General features: G+C 32.3%; 2 protein-coding genes and 1 pseudogene across 4 annotated transcripts in view; 1 reads left to right on the plus strand and 2 right to left on the minus strand.

The window, feature by feature from the left end:
- The window catches only part of LOC134697169 (uncharacterized), a 28,737-nt gene extending 23,260 nt beyond the window's left edge, over positions 1–5,477 (plus strand). For both annotated transcript variants that reach the window (XM_063559243.1, XM_063559242.1), the window contains exon 8: positions 1,728–5,477. In XM_063559243.1, the coding sequence (XP_063415313.1) occupies positions 1,728–1,835 (108 nt within the window). In that variant the 3' untranslated portion in view covers positions 1,836–5,477. The remainder of the gene's footprint in view (positions 1–1,727) is intronic.
- Positions 5,478–9,750: 4,273 nt separating this feature from the next.
- On the minus strand, positions 9,751–10,546 carry LOC134697793 (heat shock protein 68-like; annotated as a pseudogene).
- Positions 10,547–15,013: 4,467 nt separating this feature from the next.
- On the minus strand, positions 15,014–18,941 carry LOC134695667 (heat shock protein 70 A1-like). 2 transcript variants are annotated; one of them, XM_063557013.1, is made up of 2 exons: positions 18,688–18,941; positions 15,014–17,327 (listed from the first exon to the last, which is right to left on the minus strand). In XM_063557013.1, the coding sequence occupies exon 2, from the start codon at positions 17,277–17,279 to the stop codon at positions 15,483–15,485; it is 1,797 nt and encodes a 598-aa protein (XP_063413083.1). In that variant the 5' UTR covers positions 17,280–17,327; positions 18,688–18,941; the 3' UTR covers positions 15,014–15,482. The 2 variants fall into 2 exon arrangements, with proteins under 2 accessions (XP_063413083.1, XP_063413082.1); XM_063557012.1 differs by having other exon boundaries at positions 15,014–17,441.
- Positions 18,942–20,182: the final 1,241 nt, after the last annotated feature.

Consider the following 20,182-nt stretch of genomic DNA (forward strand, 5'->3'; position numbering starts at 1 on the left):
TACAGTAATCATTTATCGCCTTCTCTAATAAAGAGCTTAGATTCTTTTGAACTATTTCAACCTGGTTTCCGACTGCATTTGTCCAAAAAAAATGCATATCCAGTGACATATGCCCAAGAGTTATTTGCACTTCTAATGGGTCTTGTCCTGATTGACCAACAATTTGAAAATTGTAACCTTTGTCTGAGACAATTTCATGAAAGTTGTACTTGTCCTGTAGTTTGTTTTTGACATGAAAGTTGTACTTGTCCTGTAGTTTGTTTTTGACATGAAAGTTGTACTTGTCCTGTAGTTTGTTTTTGACATGAAAGTTGTACTTGTCCTGTAGTTTATTTTTGACATGAAAGTTGTACTTGTCCTGTAGTTTGTTTTTGACATGAAAGTTGTACTTGTCCTGTAGTTTGTTTTTGACATGAAAGTTGTACTTGTCCTGTAGTTTATTTTTGACATGAAAGTTGTACTTGTCCTGTAGTTTATTTTTGACATGAAAGTTGTACTTGTCCTGTAGTTTGTTTTTGACATGAAAGTTGTACTTGTCCTGTAGTTTATTTTTGACATGAAAGTTGTACTTGTCCTGTAGTTTATTTTTTACATGAAAGTTGTACTTGTCCTGTAGTTTGTTTTTGACCCATCTGTGTATTGTTAGGGTCCCCACCTAGTTGTGAGCCAATACATACTGATCTGTCCGTCTGTCTGTCTGTCTGTCTGTCTGTCTGTCTGTCTGTCTGTCTGTCTGTCTGTCTGTCTGTCTGTCTGTCTGTCTGTCTGTCTGTCTGTCTGTCTGTCTGTCTGTCTGTCTGTCTGTCTGTCTGTCTGTCTGTCTGTCTGTTACAAATTGTGTCTGTTTTATATCTAGAGAATTGTTTTAATTTCATACTTTATATTTCACATACATGTATATTAACCAACACCTCGAGGGTGTGCCATAATGTTTGTCCTTGGTCAAAGTTTAAGGTTAAAAACTTTGGTTTTAGTTGACAACCCCTTGTCCTATGGTAAAGATTGTTTCTGCTCTATATCTTGAGAAAAGTATGTTTTCAAAATTTATACTTGACATGTATATTAACTTAAACCAGAGGGTTTGTCATAATGTATGTACAACTGTTTGAGTCAAAGATCAAGATCAAACACTTTGGTTTCAGGTAGTATGGTACAGATCATGTCTGCTCTATAATTTGAGAACCTTTATGATTTCAAAAATTTGTACATCAATGTTACTAAAAAGAAAATATTTTGAAAAAGAAAATCTGAAAAAGTCTATTATAAGGAATGAAAAGCTACTAATTTTAAGATAAAAAAGTAATTAAGAATTATGTTAAACAACCCAAGAATAAATCTAACAATTCCTTCACTATTAATGACAATTGAATAAGTGGAGCAACTAAACATAAAAGTCAGTCTTTGAATTTAGTAAGTCTAAGAATTATAATAACCCACAGGCCCGAAGCCAGGAATTTCCAAGGGGGGGTTGTTGGACTCACAAACTCGACTTTAACAGTCACAATTCGAACAGTACATTGACTTTAACAGTGCTTATTTGTTTTCAAGGGGGGTTCAGACGCCCCCCCCCCTCCCCTCCTGGCTACGGGTATGACCCACCTGTTAATAATTTTTCCTTATTATTGAGTCAGTATTTTGCATAAAGGAGCCAAATAAACCATTGATGATCCTTTTAGCATTTAGTTAATTCTTGAAGTGAAATTATTTTTACTTTTTACTTTCAACAGATTAAAGATCTTGTTGAAGCTCATGACCGACCACCTCAACTTGGGTTACAGACTGCCAAAAATGTGGCATTGGCCAGGACCCTTGTAGCAGAGGGAAAAGTAACGTGACCAGACCTTCAATGTGTATTCTAGTCAACAGAAATGGATTAAAGTCATATGTGTGTCACATGACCATCACATGACAAGTCATGAGACAGACTGTTTGTTGTTAAGTTAAATTATTCATTGTATATGTATTATGAGATGCACAAAGTTTAAAAATATACATTTCTATTTAAAGACATTATAACAAGTGTATTCCAATGCTATTTTATATATTTTCAGTAACTATCCTCTGACAATTTTTAAGTTTTTGTTTAAATCTGAAAATTCTACTGTAAATATATTGTACTGCTAAAGGTATGATACAGGCAATACATTATTTGTGATATTATAAAGTGATCATTTCTATTCTATATACTCTATGACTTCTAAGTTTTGTACTTAAGCTTACTACTAACATTATAAGGTTTATTTGTTCTATAAGTATATATATTATGGATTTTGTCAATTACATATACTTATCTGAAGTAGTATATAATTGTTTAGGGGTCAGCTGAAGGACCCCTCCGGGTGCGGGAATTTCTCACTACATTGAAGATCTGTTGGTGACCTTCTGCTGTTGTTTTTTTCTGGTCGGGTTGTTATCTCTTTGACACATTCCCCATTTCCATTCTCAATTTTATTATCAAATATCATTGATGTATTCTGGACATTAAAAAAAACTGCCACTCATGGGATTGTATGTATATATATATAAGATGGTTTCATATCCTGTCAAACAAATTAATTTGTTTTGTTATATCTGCTATTTTCATGCCCCACCTACGATAGTAGAGGGGCATTATGTTTTCTAGTCTGTGCCTCCGTTTGTCCGTCTGTCCGTCCGTCCCGGTTCACGTTAAAGTTTTTGGTCAAGGTAGTTTTTGATGCAGTTGAAGTCCAATCAATTTGAAACTTAGTACACATGTTCCTTATGATATGATCTTTCTAATTTTAATGTCAAATTGTTTTTACCAAATTTCAAGGTCCACTGAATATAGAAAATGATAGTGCAAAGTCAGGTTAAAGTTTTGGTTAAAGTTTTTGGTCAAGGTAGTTTTTGATGAAGTTGAAGTCACATCAACTTGAAACTTAGTACACATGTTCCTTATGATATGATCTTTTTAATTTTAATGCCAAATTAAAGTTTTGACCCCAATTTCACGGTCCACTAAACATGGAATATGATAGTGCGAGTGGGGCATCCTTGTACTATAGACACATTTTTGTATTATTTATTTTGAAGAAAAAATATCAGTAGAACATCAAGTTTCTACTGTCTCCATATTAAACAAACAATTTCAAGATGATAACTTGTGGTTGCTTTGGGGACTTTTTAACCTTGCAACATAACTATCTTCCATTAAATGTCAGGTCCAGATCTAGTTTTCACTGTTTTCACTATTGACATTCAAAAGTAATGCCTCTTACATAGATCCATTGATACAGAACGCCAGTACTATAAGATGTTATTTTAAAAAATAACTATCCCACCGAAGGTTCATTTTCTGTGTATACTTTGTCTACCTCCGACAATAAAAAAGCTGCCCTGATATTGCAAAATCTGCTGATTGTGGTGTTAAACACCAGAAGTCAATCATATAGAGAATAAGGACTAAGTCGTCAACAAGATTGTGTGGTCATACAAAAATGCAAATGTGTGTGAAGTAAAATTTAAGGTGGTAGCCAACACTTTCACTAAAATTTATTTGGCTCGTTTAATTTACATTAAATTTGGTCAAAGTACCCTTGAACAAAAATATAAAAATTTCAAAAATTTTGAACCTACCGTTTTGTCAGAAAAATTTCACTGGTTATATAGTAGTTTGACAAACACCAATTTTGATCATTGAGAAGCTTAATATTTCTTTTACAACACAACGTAATTAAAACATTTAGCTGATTTTACAGAGTTATCTCCCTGTAGTGTTAGGTACCACCTTAAGAACAAAATAATGAAAACTCTTTGTTTGATGCATTTGAAAAGTAACATTGTCTTTGTTCTAAAATGGTTGTTTCTAGATGTCTGTCTGTATTTCATCTTAAAAATGCATGATCTTTCTGATTCTAATTCTTTTCAGACAATGCTTTAAGAATTCAATCATAGCTAGTTACATTTAGATACTATTTCATAATTTATTTATCAAATATTATTAATATACAGAATTTATAATAAAAAACTTGTACGGTGATTGTCATTTTAAAAATTATTGTAGATCTTGAGTGACTGAAATCTCATATTTTTTTATAGAGAGTATTTTTACAAAATCCAAACAAAACTCTGTTTAATGGTCTTTGTACAAATACCATATTTCTTTTTATTATTTTACAAAATTGCTTTTGTGATACTTAGGTTGTTAATATTAAAAAAAAAAGAGAGTAGCATGCATTTCAGTATAGTAATTTGTTTATATCTTGAAATAGAAATATGTTTTTTTTATTTCTTTTGTAACTGTCCATATTACACAAAATAAGATTACATACTGTCTCATTTTTTTAAACTTTTCATATACTTTCTGCTATATTTAAGAACTACTGTAAAAGGGGGAGTTGAATATTAGATTTTCCAAAGCATTATTTCAATCATTGCATTGTAAAATTTGGAATATTGATCTTATTGGAAATTTTGTTTTGTATTATAAGATAAAGTTATATTTTTTTTATTTGTGTTTATATTAGTACTGAAAAATGTATTGAAGATTTTTTTCGGGGCCTCTTTGAACAAATGGTTTAAGTTGTTCATCTATAGTGATCACTAACCTGTTTACACTGAGGTTGTGATTTTGAATTCTGCTGGTTGTAAGGTGCCTTCAACTCCAATCTTAATCAACTCCGATTGCTAATTTTCCTGCCCAAGGCTGATTGTTTTTTCCCGGTACTCAGAATCAAATCATCAGAAAAATACTGGTTGTGCTAAAAATAGTGTTTAACACTTACAATCAATTTATTATTAATTTTTCAAGGGTTTGAAATTCTATATTTTGTGGAATAATTGTTTCAAAAAGGCTTTGAATGAATCTGGATACCAAGCTATATGAAATTTGTATTACCTTGAAGACTTTATTGGTAGCTGAACAATATCAATAGAATCTACATTTTTTTCACACAAATAATGATAAAATCAAATGTTCTCAATTTAGTTAGAATCTCGATTATATTAAAAGAACCGTCCATGTTCCAAATAGACATTTTTTAAGCTTTAAAGTCACAATAAAGAACCATTATATTTATCTTTATTGGTTATTTATATATAACGTTTTGACTATTATTTTTACACCATATTGATCTGAAATGTTGTTCAAATGACACCCTAGAGTCACAAACGATAGATTTGAAGTTGTACACCTGTAGAGGATTTTTTGTTCAAACATTTGTGAAGCTGCATTTACAATACTATTTTTCATTTATACAAATGTATTTATGATTGTTATTTTATCACATTTTTTTCTGAATTTCTGTGATTTTTTCACTGCATTTCATAAACTTATGGATACTGTAAAATTGCTAAAAGTGCTAAATTGTAGTTGAACAAAAGTTTACCATTCTTTTGTAAGTTTGTTTTTTCTTATCTGAATATTTGTTAATTTTTGTGGTCACTACAAGGGCAGGTTCCCTGGTTCACATATTGTTGGTTTCTGTTGTTTTCAAGAAATCACTGCTGAATATCAATATATGCATATACAACATATTTGGTTGTAACAAATATAAGCTCATTAGTAGGTGCACATTTTTTTCATAAAAGTACATCCATTTTGGATTCTTATTATGGTTTCTGTGTAAAAATGAATTTGGTTTATTTATCTCTTTACTCTGACATCAAAGTCTAAGAAAAATATATATTTGGAAAGTTAAGTTCTAAGTTTTCTTATAAGTTTTCACCTTCTAAATTTGCTTCTTGCATATTTATTTAAAAACTGTCCAATAAGTGAAATAACATAGGGTTCCAAAAGATGGACAAAAGATACCAAGGGGACAGTCAAACTGGTCATTTGAACTTAATATATTATGTTTTTATTACCACAGCAATAAAATGAATTTATTATTTGATGGTTGTAAAACTATTGAATAATGCTTTCATGGGTTCTCTAAAATAGAAAGAAAGAAATTGTGTTAAGAAGTTCTGTCAAAAATTGTTCATACTACAATATTATTCTGCTGATCTTAGAGGTTTTAATCTGTAAACTGTTGAGCTAACTTTCCTTCATAGTTGAAATTCACAGGTTTGATGTGTTGTAATTATTAATTATAAAAACCTTTGCACATTTGTATTTGGATGATGAAATCCCTTTTGCTGATTTATCTGTGTCCGTGCTGAATGCCATTATGATAGTCAACACTAAGCAGTAGATAAAATAGAATAGGCTTCTTCAAACTTTATGGAGTTGCTTTCAAGTAATACAACTGACTTTTGTTCTGTTTTAAGATTTGATTTTGTTTACTTTTATTACTTTTGATCTACCGGTAGTTGTGTTTTTCTACAGAAGCACATGATATAATAACTGATCTTTAGAAATAACAAGACCATTTTTATACGACCGCAAATTTTGAAAAAAATTTCGTCGTATATTGCTATCACGTTGGCGTCGTCGTCGTCGTCGTCCGAATACTTTTAGTTTTCGCACTCTAACTTTAGTAAAAGTGAATAGAAATCTATGAAATTTTAACACAAGGTTTATGACCATAAAAGGAAGGTTGGTATTGATTTTGGGAGTTTTGGTCCCAACATTTTAGGAATTAGGGGCCAAAAAGGGCCCAAATAAGCATTTTCTTGGTTTTCGCACTATAACTTTAGTTTAAGTTAATAGAAATCTATGAAATTTTGACACAAGGTTGATGACCACAAAAGAAAGGTTGGGATTGATTTTGGGAGTTTTGGTTTTAACAGTTTAGGAATTAGGGGCCAAAAAAGGGCCCAAATAAGCATTATTCTGGGTTTTCGCACAATAACTTTAGTATAAGTAAATAGAAATCTATGAAATTTAAACACAAGGTTAATGACCATAAAAGGAAAGTTGGTATTGATTTTGGGAGTTTTGGTCCCAACAGTTTAGGAAAAAGGGGCCCAAAGGGTCCAAAATTAAAGTTTGTTTGATTTCATCAAAATTGAATAATTGGGGTTCTTTGATATGCCGAATCTAACTGTGTATGTAGATTCTTAACTTTTGGTCCCGTTTTCAAATTGGTCTACATTAAGGTCCAAAGGGTCCAAAATTAAACTTAGTTTGATTTTAACAAAAATTGAATCCTTGGGGTTCTTTGATATGCTGAATCTAAAAATGAACTTAGATTTTTTATTATTGGCCCAGTTTTCAAGTTGGCCCAAATCGGGGTCCAAAATTAAACTTTTTTGATTTCATAAAAAATTGAATAAATGGGGTTCTTTGATATGCCAAATCTAACTGTGTATGTAGATTCTTCATTTTTGGTCCCGTTTTCAAATTGGCCTACATTAAGGTCCAAAGAGTCCAAAATTAAACTAAGTTTGATTTTAACAAAAATTAAATTCTTGGGCCTCTTTGATATGCTGAATCTAAACATGTACTTAGATTTTTGATTATGGGCCCAGTTTTCAAGTTGGTCCAAATCAGGATCTAAAATTATTATATTAAGTATTGTGCAATAGCAAGTCTTTTCAATTGCACAGTATTGTGCAATGGCAAGAAATATCTAATTTCACAATATTGTGAAATAGCAAATTTTTTTTTGATTAGAGTTATCTTTCTTTGTCCAAAATAGTAAGCAAGAAATATCTTATTGCAAGAATTTTTTTAATTGGAGTTATCTTTCTTTGTCCAGAATCAACTTAAATCTTTGTTATATACAATATACAATGTATATTCACTTTTTACTACCAACTGATAAATTTAAATAATCTTTACCATTCAGTGATAACAAGCAGGTTTTTTTACATCTTAATATTTTATGATGTATTGAAATGAGTAGTTATTGTTGCAAACTCCATTAGAATATTTTAATTGAGATTAGTTTTGGAATAAGGGAAAGGGGGATGTGATTAAAAAATTGGGTTCAATTTTTCTCATTTGAAATTTCATAAATAAAATAAAAATTTCTTCAAACATTATTTTGAGAGGATTAATATTGAACAGCATAGTGAATTGCTCTAAGAGAAAACAAAAATTTTAAGTTCATTAGAACACATTCATTCTGTGTCAGAAACCTATGCTGTGTCAACTATTTAATCACAATCCAAATTTAGAGCTGAATCCAGCTTGAATGTTGTGTCCATACTTGCCCCAACCGTTCAGGGTTCAACCTCTGCGGTCGTATAAAGCTACGCCCTGCGAAGCATCTGGTTGCTTATGTAGTAAGTTTGCTTACGGTCATTTATAAACAGTCATTGTCTTTAAAAGAAAGGTTATTTAACAGTTTATAGAGGATGAAAAGAAGTAGATACACAATAATTAGCCTATTATGCACTTATGTAAAGCTGTTTAAAATATAGTACTGTAGAATGGTTATGGTCTGATTTCATCATCATACAAAATGTAAATTACATACCGACTGATGTTTTATGGCCAAAAGATGTGCCATATAGTATATATTTGAAATGTTAAATTGGAAGAAAAATGTGGAAACTTGAGAAAAGTTGGATTAATTATTCAAATATAATACGATAATCTGTATTTTTCTCTCTCTGAGTAATAATATTTACAACTGTTTTCTTAAGCTACATACATGTATAATATAACATTGTTGGTACTTAATTTAAACAAAATTTGTATTGATGTTTCTCACAAATATGTGTATGTTTCACATATTATTTTATAAAAGTTTCATTTTTTGTTTTAAGGTTATACTAATAAATCAATCATATCTAACAACTGTTCTTTTTTAAAATCATTTCCACATACAAAGTAGAGGTTATGTCTATTTGACAATTTCATATGTTGCACATTACTTTCTGGTTGCCTAGATAACACCTTATTTCTGTGAATTACATTGGTTGGGGTAAAGATTGCAATCAAAATCTTATGTGGCTTACTTGATAATTACAAATTTTTCAAACTTTATCATTATTTTTGAGGTATACAAAATATATATTATTGCTTATAACATTCTATACATTATCTCCAAGAACATTTACAGAATTTATCAATAAACTATATGCTCAGGAGTCGATTTCACACACACAAAAATTTACAACTAAGATTGATTGTGTGTGCTTGTGGTTTTTACCACAGGGTTGTGTATGCATCTAGTGCAGTGGTAGAATCAATGCTCTATCACTGCCGCTGGCTAACTCACTTGTAGGTGGAAAGAAAGTCGAGTGTGTAAATCTTTCCTGCCAGTACAAAGCCTCTGCACTATCCAAGACTTCTACAGTGCCTCCTGGCGACAGCACACGGTAACTAGGTTTTATTATCCTAGGCGTCATCTGTAGAGGATCTCGGAGCAGCAAGGACCCACCGGCGTGTGGACACGCCCTAGCACTCATCATCCTTTCACCAGCTATGGGTCAAATAGTAATACTGCCTTGTGATTGGATTCTTGAGCTATGGGAGTAAATTCAGACAGAAAATCCGGGTAGAGTCATTTCCTCCTCCCTCAGATACTATTTAATGGTCAATTTAGAGCACCACCGTCATGTTTTGTCATGAAAGGGTAACACACTTTTTGTAATTCTTTCAATTTGTCCTCATATTCTTATTTCTCTGCCAGAGGATTATTATCCAACCAATTTCGTGACTCTTCACAAGGCTGTTTAGCACTAACTATGTAGTGTTTCAGTTGATTTCTTGCTGTGAAACGCTGTGTTTGCTTTTCATCTTCTTCTTTATATTTCTTTGCATTGGAAACCATTCGTTCAATTTCCTCTATAGCGAGCCCTACACTGTCACTTATCACAGTGATTTTTGTTAAATTCCCAGTGCTTTCTTTGTAAGCAAAACATCTTAAAGTCCATCAATATCAACATCAAATTTTAAAACAATGTTAACTGCACCACGGGGGATGGAGGTAAATCATTAAGATAAAATGTTCTACCAAAATAAGGGTCTGTGGTCATAAATCTGCCTCCTTCAAACACTTTAATACTAGATAAAGGTTCATCGTTCGAAAATACCTTTGAAACCCTTGCAGGAATCATAGTATGTTGACCATAAATCCAGCTGCAGTTTCTAATTCAAGGGAAAAAGGAACTACGTCCATTAAAACTATGTCACTATGATAACCTGACAGTAAAGCTGCTTCCAAAGCTGCACCATAAGCAACAGCTTCATCTGGATGGACGGATGTATTCAGTAATTTCCCATCAAAATAATTATGTAGTATTTTTCGTATTTTTGGTATCCTTGTTGAACCTCAACAAGTACAATCTCATTAATAGAACCTTTATCAAGTGTAGTATCTTTTAAAGCTGTTTCAACTGGTTCAAGTGAACGTATAAACAAATATTCACCTATTTTTTTTCAAATTTTGATCTAGTTATTTTTGTGACGAAGTCTTTTCCCTCAAACAAAGAATAAATTTCCACACTTACCTCAGTGCTGCTGGACAATGCTAATTTTGCTTTCTCACAGGCTGATCTCAGTTTTCTGATTGCACGATTATTGCCAGAAATATCCTTTTTATACTTTCTCCAAAATTCATTTACAAAATAATGTGGAGCGAACATCGTACACTAAATCCTCATCTATTAAAAGAATTGAAACGTCGAATGCTCCTGCTCCCAAATCAAATATTAACACGTTTCTTTTGCCTGATAATTTCTTGTCAAGACCGTTGAATATGTACACATGAAATATTCAAAACAACACACCCGGCCTTGTAATTCTACTGCATAATTCATACAATGTCACATCTTAACAGAAATGCTATACAGTCGTTGCGTTTTGCATGTAATAGTAGCTTATAAAGTTTCATAAATAAACTGATCTATAATTAACATAAAGGTACCACAAAGTCGTTGGTTTGGGTGAAGTTTCTAAAGTTATATATTCCTTAATTTATTGAAGAGATGGTATGCATTCATTGTGTAATGCAGTTTTACTGAAGTGTCACATTTGTTTCTGGCTGTACATAATTTTTCGAAAATGTAAACATGGCCAACCCTGTCCTATTCTGTAGGTGTCTGGTCAATGCCAGGAGACTTTTGTTCAGTAGTTGGCGTTTTTGGCTGTTAATCATATTTATTCTTCGTTAATTGTTTTGTAATAAATGAAGCCTTTTTCTTTAAAAGCTTTGATATTTTAAAAAAGTAATATGAGGTATGGGTTTTACTAATGTTGATAGCTGCCAAATAGTTGTTAATGTTTATGTCATTTGGTCTCTGGTGCAGAGTTTTGTCATGGACTATCAAAGGACATCTACCTGTTTACATTTGCACTATGGTCGCAGTATTTGAAAACTATGGATTCATTATCATTCTTCGGATACTAATTTTCGTGGGTTTCGTATGAACAGGTAAAAATAACGAATTAAAAAGTTCAACGAAATACTAATTTCTATTAGATTGATAATAGACAAAAAGGGCTAGTTTTCCGCAATTCTCGAAAACTGGTATCCACGAAAATAAATGGATCCCACAGTAGAATATGAAGTTGTTACACCACTAATTTATAATCAACATTATAAACGTCTCGGTGATTTCAACAGATCGCCCTTGTTTTTTTCAAAACGTACGTATATATAGAAGATATGCATACTGTCATGCAAATTGTTTTTCAAAGTACATGAAGTTTTACAAATACACATAATATAATTGATATATTATTATGTCATTACAGTTATTGTGTTACATATATTTCATGAACATTATTTATAGAATACATTTACAAAGGGTATATATCAGTAACTGCAATCTCATAACATGATAGAAAGATGAACGAGGAGAGACATAGTTTAATTCGATTTAGCTTTGCCTGTATATTGGGTTAGATTTAATATGAAATTGAGAATGGAAACGGGAAATTTGTAAAAGAGACAACCAACCGACCAAAGAGAAGAAAATATCGAAGGCCACCAACGGATCTTCAACAACGCAGACAAATCCCACCCCTGGAGGCGGTTAATTAACAAAGGACTACAAGTTTCTGACACGTCAGATCCAGACCTCAATTAAACTGATTGAAAGATTATGTCTTCATCATATGAAAATCAAGCACATTCCCCTCCATTTGGGGTTTAGAATCATACAATCATAAAATATGCAAGACGAAATTCATCAACGCAATTTGGTATGTCAAAAATAAAAAAATATTTTCATTCAAATAGTGACGTTTCAAACACCAATGAAAAAATACGATGAAAATCATAATACTAGTACTTGTTGCAACAATTTCATTATTTAATCGAACATAAAACTTATGGGTCAACAAATGACAAATAACAAATGAGGATGAGAAATTATTGTCAGCATTGTGCATATCCATTCTGAAATATGCAAATTGTCTATGGGATTAATTAACATACATCTCTGCAATTTGCCTTTATTTTGTCAATTGAGATTAAGTTCAATAGCTTTGATTCTTACAAAGTCCGATAACACAGTTATTTCGTAGTGCAGTTATTTAAGAAAATAGATTTAGATATAAAAAATCGCACTTGCTCTATCTCAAAAAGATTTTAACAGTGTAGTGTACTAATATTTAGACAAATAATATCAAAAATTATAAAACAAGACATATATGGACAATTCTATGTTAAGAGGATCTAAAATTCACTTGACAGTTTCAGACATACTGAGTTTTTACATTTTTGACCAAATCACTACTTAACATAAATATACAGCACCCAATTGTTTTTTATATTGATTTCTGCCCCTTACTTTATATTTCATCCATGAAACATCAAAAATAAATTGGGAGAGTAAATGAAAAAAAAATGCAAGTTATACACTGTTTACACTATATAGCTAGGGCCTACGAAAACCAATGGACGATAGTTTAGTTTAAACATATTTTATTTGCTGAATTAAAGCAAAATGGATTAAACACAAGTAAATCATACCTATCATGAAGTCTTCTCCATAATACAATATTAATTTACAATAATAGTATATATAATGGACATGCATATAATTGAAGACAAAGTTTTCAGATAGCCAGTTAAGGTTATGGAAAAAGGTTTTTCTACATAGTGTGTAATTTGGGCAAACGAAGAAGTAATGGTAGACATCCTCAATATCGGATCCACAATGGCAAGAAGGATCATTTATAATAATGTTAGCTCTAATAGGTCATTGTTTAAGAATGAAGCGGAACATCGCAATTGCGTTAAGATAATATTTAAATTTCCTTGGGCAGTACAAATAAAACGTCACAGTTTCAATTTTACATAATAGACTATCGTTTTTTAATTCTTTCTTAAATTCAGAAATAGAGTCGACACTGCGAATTTTCGGATCAAGTTTATTCCATTCACGTATAGTAGAGGGAATAAACGATTCAGTAGTAAGGGAAAGTCTACAAAATGGAACAATAATATCATGACCATTTCACAACGGGTAGTTGGTTGTACTTTGTACACAAGGAGGTACAAGATTACATAGATATTCTGGTGCATGCTTTTGGTTAATGTTATAAAACATCTGTAATTTTCTTCTCCTTCTTCTTTCAAAAAGAGATTCACAGCCAACCTCGGAATATAAAGATTCAGTTTTTGTAAATATTGGTAGACCTGTTACTATTCTTGCGGCCTCTAATTGCAAATTCTAATTTATGTGAGTAGCCTATTCCACAATTATCCCACACTTCTGAGGCATATTCAGAAATGGGTCGAATAAAAACTAAGTATAGTTTTTCTAAGTTATTTCGAGATAATCGGTATTTAAGTTTACGTAAAACATTCTATGGGGGTGGGGGGTGGGGGGAGGTGGAGCTATGGGTTTTTTTTCTGTGCAAAACCTGGAAACCAACTTTTTTTTCCAAAAATAAACCATATAAACCATAGCCCCCCCCCTCCCCTGAAAATCAAATGGTTGCTGCCTTAGAAATTTTAGTTTATTTCTCACGGATCTTATGTTGAGACTACAAATGAATATAAAATTTTCTTGTGGTTGCGTTTCATTCACCGACGGTGCGTTCGATTCATTACGAAAAATTGGGCCTGGATTTGTTTCAATTTTTCCGATAATAAAGAGAAAATGAAGTACGTACAGCAGAAAAATAATGTTTGATCTTGGATTTATTGTTTGTAAAACAGAGAGATTGAAGATGAGGAGACTTCAACGTAAGTTGATTATAAATATGTCTAGATAGGAAGCTACATGTATTTGTAAATTGGATGAAGGTCCACATTGGTTTTTTTTCTGTTATTAAATATACCTATAGCAGCCCTGTAATCCTGGACGCAGTTATCCATTACATGAATAAACTGTTACAGGAATTAGGAGAGCATTACAAAACTGACACACATATCACTATCATCATAACCAAAAAATTACAAAAAGTAAGAACAAGAAAAGTTGAAAAATGTAAAAGGCCAAAAAATAAGACTCGCAAATATGGAAGTCATGAAAAAAATGAAAATGAAAATGGGATATTGTAATACTGAAGAAGTTATGTATTACATTAGATAAAAAAAAATTGTGAATAAATAAAGAAAGAAAAAAAGTAAATGGAAATGTATTTAATAGTTACGTAGGAATCTATGGACGATAACTGTGTCCTTGGACCAATTATTTGTAGATGTTGTAAATGACCCAACTTAATATCAGCCTCAAAGTTAATATGATATAAAGATTGTCATTGCTTTAGTCAATACAATTGGTTTGCCCCCTTTAAAGTGGAATATTTTTGCACTTTTTGACAAAAAACAAAATAAAAGATGAAAATGAATGATGAGCACTGACTTACTACTAGACAATAAGAAGTTTTGTTTCCTTCGCACTTTCAAATATTTGTCCCTTCTTTTCAGTCTATTCTAACTCCATTGCTTTATTATTTACTAGATATTATACTCGACTAACGTTCTTTTTTTAAAACACCCTTAAACTGGGTAGACCCAGCATTCCGACATCTTAATCAGCATGTTTGACTGAAAAGACCACAAGTTCTGTGATATGTATTATCAACTTTTTAAATATTTTTTCAAACAAAGTAAAACAAAATAAAATATCATTGCAACAATAAATAATTATCAAAAATCATGATTCACAACAAAAGTAACAAAAACAGTCTTAAGCTAAGCAAAAAAACGCTATAATCATTCGGTTAACATTATTATGGGTAATAAATGTGAAAACGTATTATGCAGACTATAGCTTGCATACACACATACAACTGATACAAAAAAAAACTTCCGTTAGTAATTCCTGGGTCTTCCTTGGGAACTAGATATTATACCTGGCCATTATGTGAAGGAATACATATGAATTCAAAGCATTCAGTATCGAGGACATTTTAGAGAAGAATGTAAATTGATTCAGGTTAAGTGTGCTAACTTAAAGTTTACTACGAAATGTCTCGATGCTCTGATTTCCTATTACTTCAGAGAAAAAAGTGATCAGCCTTTCATGGAACACACGATAGTATTGACGAAAGCATAAACCGAAGAACGGTTTGACATTGATCAGTAAACCCCTGCTATAGAAGATATATCCCAAACTGACTTATTATAAACTTACAATGAACATTTAATTCAAAAAGTTCATAACCCAGTTTCCCCTCAGTTGATACACGTGACATGCTACCACTATCATACAAAGCTCACGTTCTAATTGTTTTGAGGACCAGTGTGACCCTTTGTTGCGAAGGGGATGCACACTTTTTTCAATTCTTCCATTTTGTCCTCATATTCTTCTTTCTCTGCAAACAAATTATTATCAAGCCAAATTAGTGACTCTTCACAAGCCTGTTTAACACTAAATATATAGTGTTCCAGTTTATTTCTTGCTGCAAGAGCCTGCTTTTGTTTATCATCTTCTTTTTTATACGTCTCAGCATCGGAAACCATTCGTTCAATTTCCTCTTGACTGAGTCTTTCTGTGTTATTTGTGATTGTAATTTTCTTTGAATTTCTATTGCATTTGTCTATAGCTAAAACAGTAAAAAGTCCATTTGCATCAAAATCAAATTCTACATCAATTGTAGTCACACCTCGGGGGGCCAGAGGTATACCATCCAGATCAAATTTTCCAAGACATTTATTGTCTTTTGCCTTGTCTCTGTCACCTTCAAAAACCTGAATCATCATTGCGGGTTGCTGGTCCGAATACGTCGTAAATGTCTGTGTTACACTTATAGGGATCCTTGTATTCTTTCCAATTAGTTTGGTCATTACACCACCTGCAGTTTCAATTCCCAGAGAGAAAGGAGCTACGTCGATTAAAAGTACATCTTTGATGGTGTCGCTGCGATCGCCTGACAGGATAGCAGCTTGGACGGCTGCACCGTAAGCAACAGCTTCATCCGGATTGACCGATTTATTAAGTTCTTTTCCATTCATAAATTCTGACAGCAAGTTCTGTATTTTTGGTATCCGTGTAGAACCTCCTACAAGTACAATTTCGTCAATACTACTTTTATCAAGCTTGGCCTCTTTTAGCGCCTTTTCTACAGGTATAAGTGTACCCCTGAACAAATCTGCACACAGTTCTTCAAATTGTGCTCTAGTTATCTTTGTGTAAAAGTTTATATCTCCATACAAAGAATCACACTCCACATTTGCCTCTGTACTGCTTGATAAAGTTTTCTTGGCTTTCTCACAAGCTGTTCTCAGTTTTCGTTTTGCACGATCATCGCGCGAAATGTCTTTTTTATATTTTCTTTTAAATTCATTTAAAAAATGATTGACCAATCTGTTGTCAAAGTCTCTGCCTCCAAGTCGACTATCACCGACTGAAGAACGAACCTCGAACAATGAACTCTCATGTATCGTAATAATTGAAACATCAAATCCTCCTCCTCCCAAATCAAACATTAGGACGAGTTGTTCGCCAGATAATGTTTTGTCAAGACCGTAAGCTAAAGCAGCAGCAATTGGTTCATTTATTATCCGTAGGACATTAAGTCCTGCAATAAAAGCAGCATCTTTTGTGGCTAGTCTTTGAGAAAAACTAAAGTATGCTGGCACTGTGATGACGGCATCTGTAACTTTCATTCCGAGATAATCTTCAGCTGTTTCTTTCATCTTTACCAATATCATCGAACTTATTTCCTCCGAGGTAAATGTTTTTGTTTTGCCTTTGTGTTCAGCTTGTAGTTTTGGCTTGCCTTCACATGCGATGACTTTGAATGGCCAAAATTTCATATTTGACTGTACTTCCAAATTACTAAATTTTCTGCCGATCAGTCTTTTGACATCAAAAATTGTATTTGAGGCATTCACTGCAATTTTGTTTTTAGCTGCATTACCAACCAGTCTTTCAGTATTCGTGAAAGCCACATAACTTGGAGTTGTTCTGTTCCCCTGGTCGTTGGCAATGATGTCTACTTTGCCATGCTGGAAAACACCAACACAAGAGTACGTTGTTCCTAGATCAATTCCGATAGCTTGACATTTTCCTGCCATATTTGTCTACTATCGGTCTGTAAATGAAATATTCAATCTTATCAAAATCTGAAAAAATGTACTGATATTGAAAATTGTCTTATCGTACATTAATCTCTCTATGGCCTGTGCGTATACGACCTTTACCATGAGCCTCTCGTTATAACTTCAGCAATCACAAAGCTAGAACGAGTAGAAAAACATGATAAATAAAAAGGTTATAACAATCGTGCACTGGAAGGTAGATTCTGCCAGGAAAAAAATAACACCAAATCATTTAATGGTTGTTATGATAAAGTTCAATTAAAAAATAAAAACAAATACATACAATATGGTAAAACAAATTTACATCCATCTACCAACTCGATTATTTATCAAGTGCTCCATGATTTTGTGTTGTGGTAAACTCTTAAAATGTGCTGTTCCAAGTACCAAGTCAGGAATATGGCAGTTGTTATCTTAAATTTCGTTTCTATGTGTGTTGCATTATCGCACTTTAGTTTTTCTATCGTTTCGTTGTTTTCCTCTTATACCCCGGATTTTATTTCTCTCAATCGATTTATGACTTTCGAACAGCGGTATACTACTGTTGCCTTTATTTGACAAAACACAAGTTAATAAACAGCTAACGTTTTCGGAAACAATCAATGAATGACGATTATTTGCAATGGATTCTTAATCAATGTAAAATGACGTGCATAAAGGACTAGTTTAGCATATATGCATGCATAAGTTCAATGATTTCCTTAACATTAAATTTACAAGAAACTCGTTTTATATGACTTGATGCATTTTTTCTATTGATGGCAAGCGTGCATAATAGTTGAATGTTTTAATGAAATCTCTATAGTACGCACAACACTTTAACCTGATGACACGAAAAAAAAGTGTTTTTTTTAATAATATATTACTGATAAACATAGCAATATTCGTATCGTCAAAATAATTTGTTTCAAAATAGAGATAGGCCAATGATAAAGGCAACATTATTTTTTTATAATTAGTTGAGTAAATAGACTAAAATAAGTTCTATCTTACTACATTGTTCTAAGGGCAAATGCAAAAGAAAAGTAATATATTTGGTTAGCTTGCTTGCTAGGTTAACCGTGAAGTCATTATTATGTAAGGTATACTACCCTCCTTTCGAAGTAGCCTAGTCCTACATACACATGATACAGATCATGGAATTGGTTATCTGTTAGACTAGTCTACTCTTAAAGGAGGGTAGTAAACTTAATCTTATAATGACTTTACGGTTCGACTAGCAAGCAAGCTAACCAAAGATATTACCTTTAGGTACACACTCAATGAAACAACAAGAATTAGAACATGTCAGAATTATAGCTCTAATAACTTACACATAGTGTGAATAAGCATCATACACCAGTTGTTATAAAGCATAAAAATATGAAAATGAAATTTGACATACCAAATACTGAAATATTATTTTATAGCCGTTTCACTTCTTTCCTTTGCAGTTTTTTGAAGCCAAAACGAAAGTTCGCGTTATTTCCGGTGATAACATGTTTAAAATTAGAACATTGATTAAGAACGATAGTCTGTGTCATAAATCTTTCTGAAGTATGATAAGATACAATGATATGGAAAAAATATGTTTGTTGTTAATTTGTGTCATTTTGGTATCTTGTGGAGAGTTGTCTCATTGGCAATCATACCACGTCTTTTTTTTTATATTTGGAATAATATCTCAAAACGATTGTTATCCGAATAATTATTTACATCGAACATTAACGGGTTACGCCTAGAATGTGTGTTTTACTTTCCACTGCTGAACTTTCTATAGAGTCTATCAGTTTAATTAGGCGTAAAAACCATTGATGAATAGTAAAAAGTTAGATATTCGCACCTACATTATTGCTTCTGTACTTGCGTTGAACATACTAGAACAGGCAGAGCAGTGCTTAATCACGCTTAATATCTTTCAGTTTAAAAACATACAAGTTTTCAATCGAAGCAAATTATACTGTTACTTAAAGAAACTTTTTCTAGAAAAAAAGAATCAAAAAGCTTATTTTAGAAAAATAATATCCCTCCCCTACAAGAAAATTATGAATTGTGTGCGTATTGATGGTTACAAAGGGGCAATATTCATAAACATCAAATCGGGAGCAAACAAATCAGATGCATCCATGTAAATTCTTAAACTTTAATCTATTTTCAATCATGTTTTCAAGATTACAAAAGAACTTTGTGTCATTTTGTTTTTTTGTGGATAGTTGTCTCATTGGCAATCATACCACATCTTCTTTATATATTGACGCTGTGTTAAAAAAACAGGTCAAAATTTAACTTTCAACAGCAATCGAGAATATATAAAATCAGCACCAGTCTGTATTGTATTTATATTTTAGAGTAAATGTCCTTCGACTTAGAGTATAAAAACCGAACTAACTTATAATCATATAGCAGGGACAGGGGCAGCAATTATTAATGATCTTGGAACAACCTACTCGTGTGTTTAAGTTTTCAAGCATGGAAAAGTAGACATCATTGCGAACGACCAGGGAAACAGAACAACTCCAAGTCATGTGGCTTTCACCGACATTGAAAGACTAGTTGTTTAGTTAAAAACCAATTCACAATGAATGCTACAAATACAATTTTGATTGCCAGTAACTGGTCGGCAGCTATTTCAGTGAATACACAGTTTAGTCAGACATGAAGCACCGACCCTTCAAATAATTAAAAGTGGAGACAAGACATAAATTACCTGCTAAAAGCAAAGGAGATACACAAATATTTACCCCAGGAGAAATAAATTCAATGGTAAGAAAATTACAAACACCATCATAACAGTACCTGCATACTTTAATCACTCGCAAAGATTAACCTCACATTATCCTGATTATATTTCATAAATCAACGTACTGCGAATAATAAACGAACCACCAGGTGCTGATTCA

This window comes from Mytilus trossulus, chromosome 14 (assembly GCF_036588685.1).
Source record: "Mytilus trossulus isolate FHL-02 chromosome 14, PNRI_Mtr1.1.1.hap1, whole genome shotgun sequence".
Classification (NCBI taxonomy): Eukaryota; Metazoa; Mollusca; class Bivalvia; order Mytilida; family Mytilidae; genus Mytilus; species Mytilus trossulus.

Excerpts from the sequence above, each read along its gene's own strand:
- LOC134695667 (XM_063557013.1), bottom strand. The coding sequence starts at position 17,279 with ATGGCAGGAAAATGTCAAGCTATCGGAATTGATCTAGGAACAACGTAC.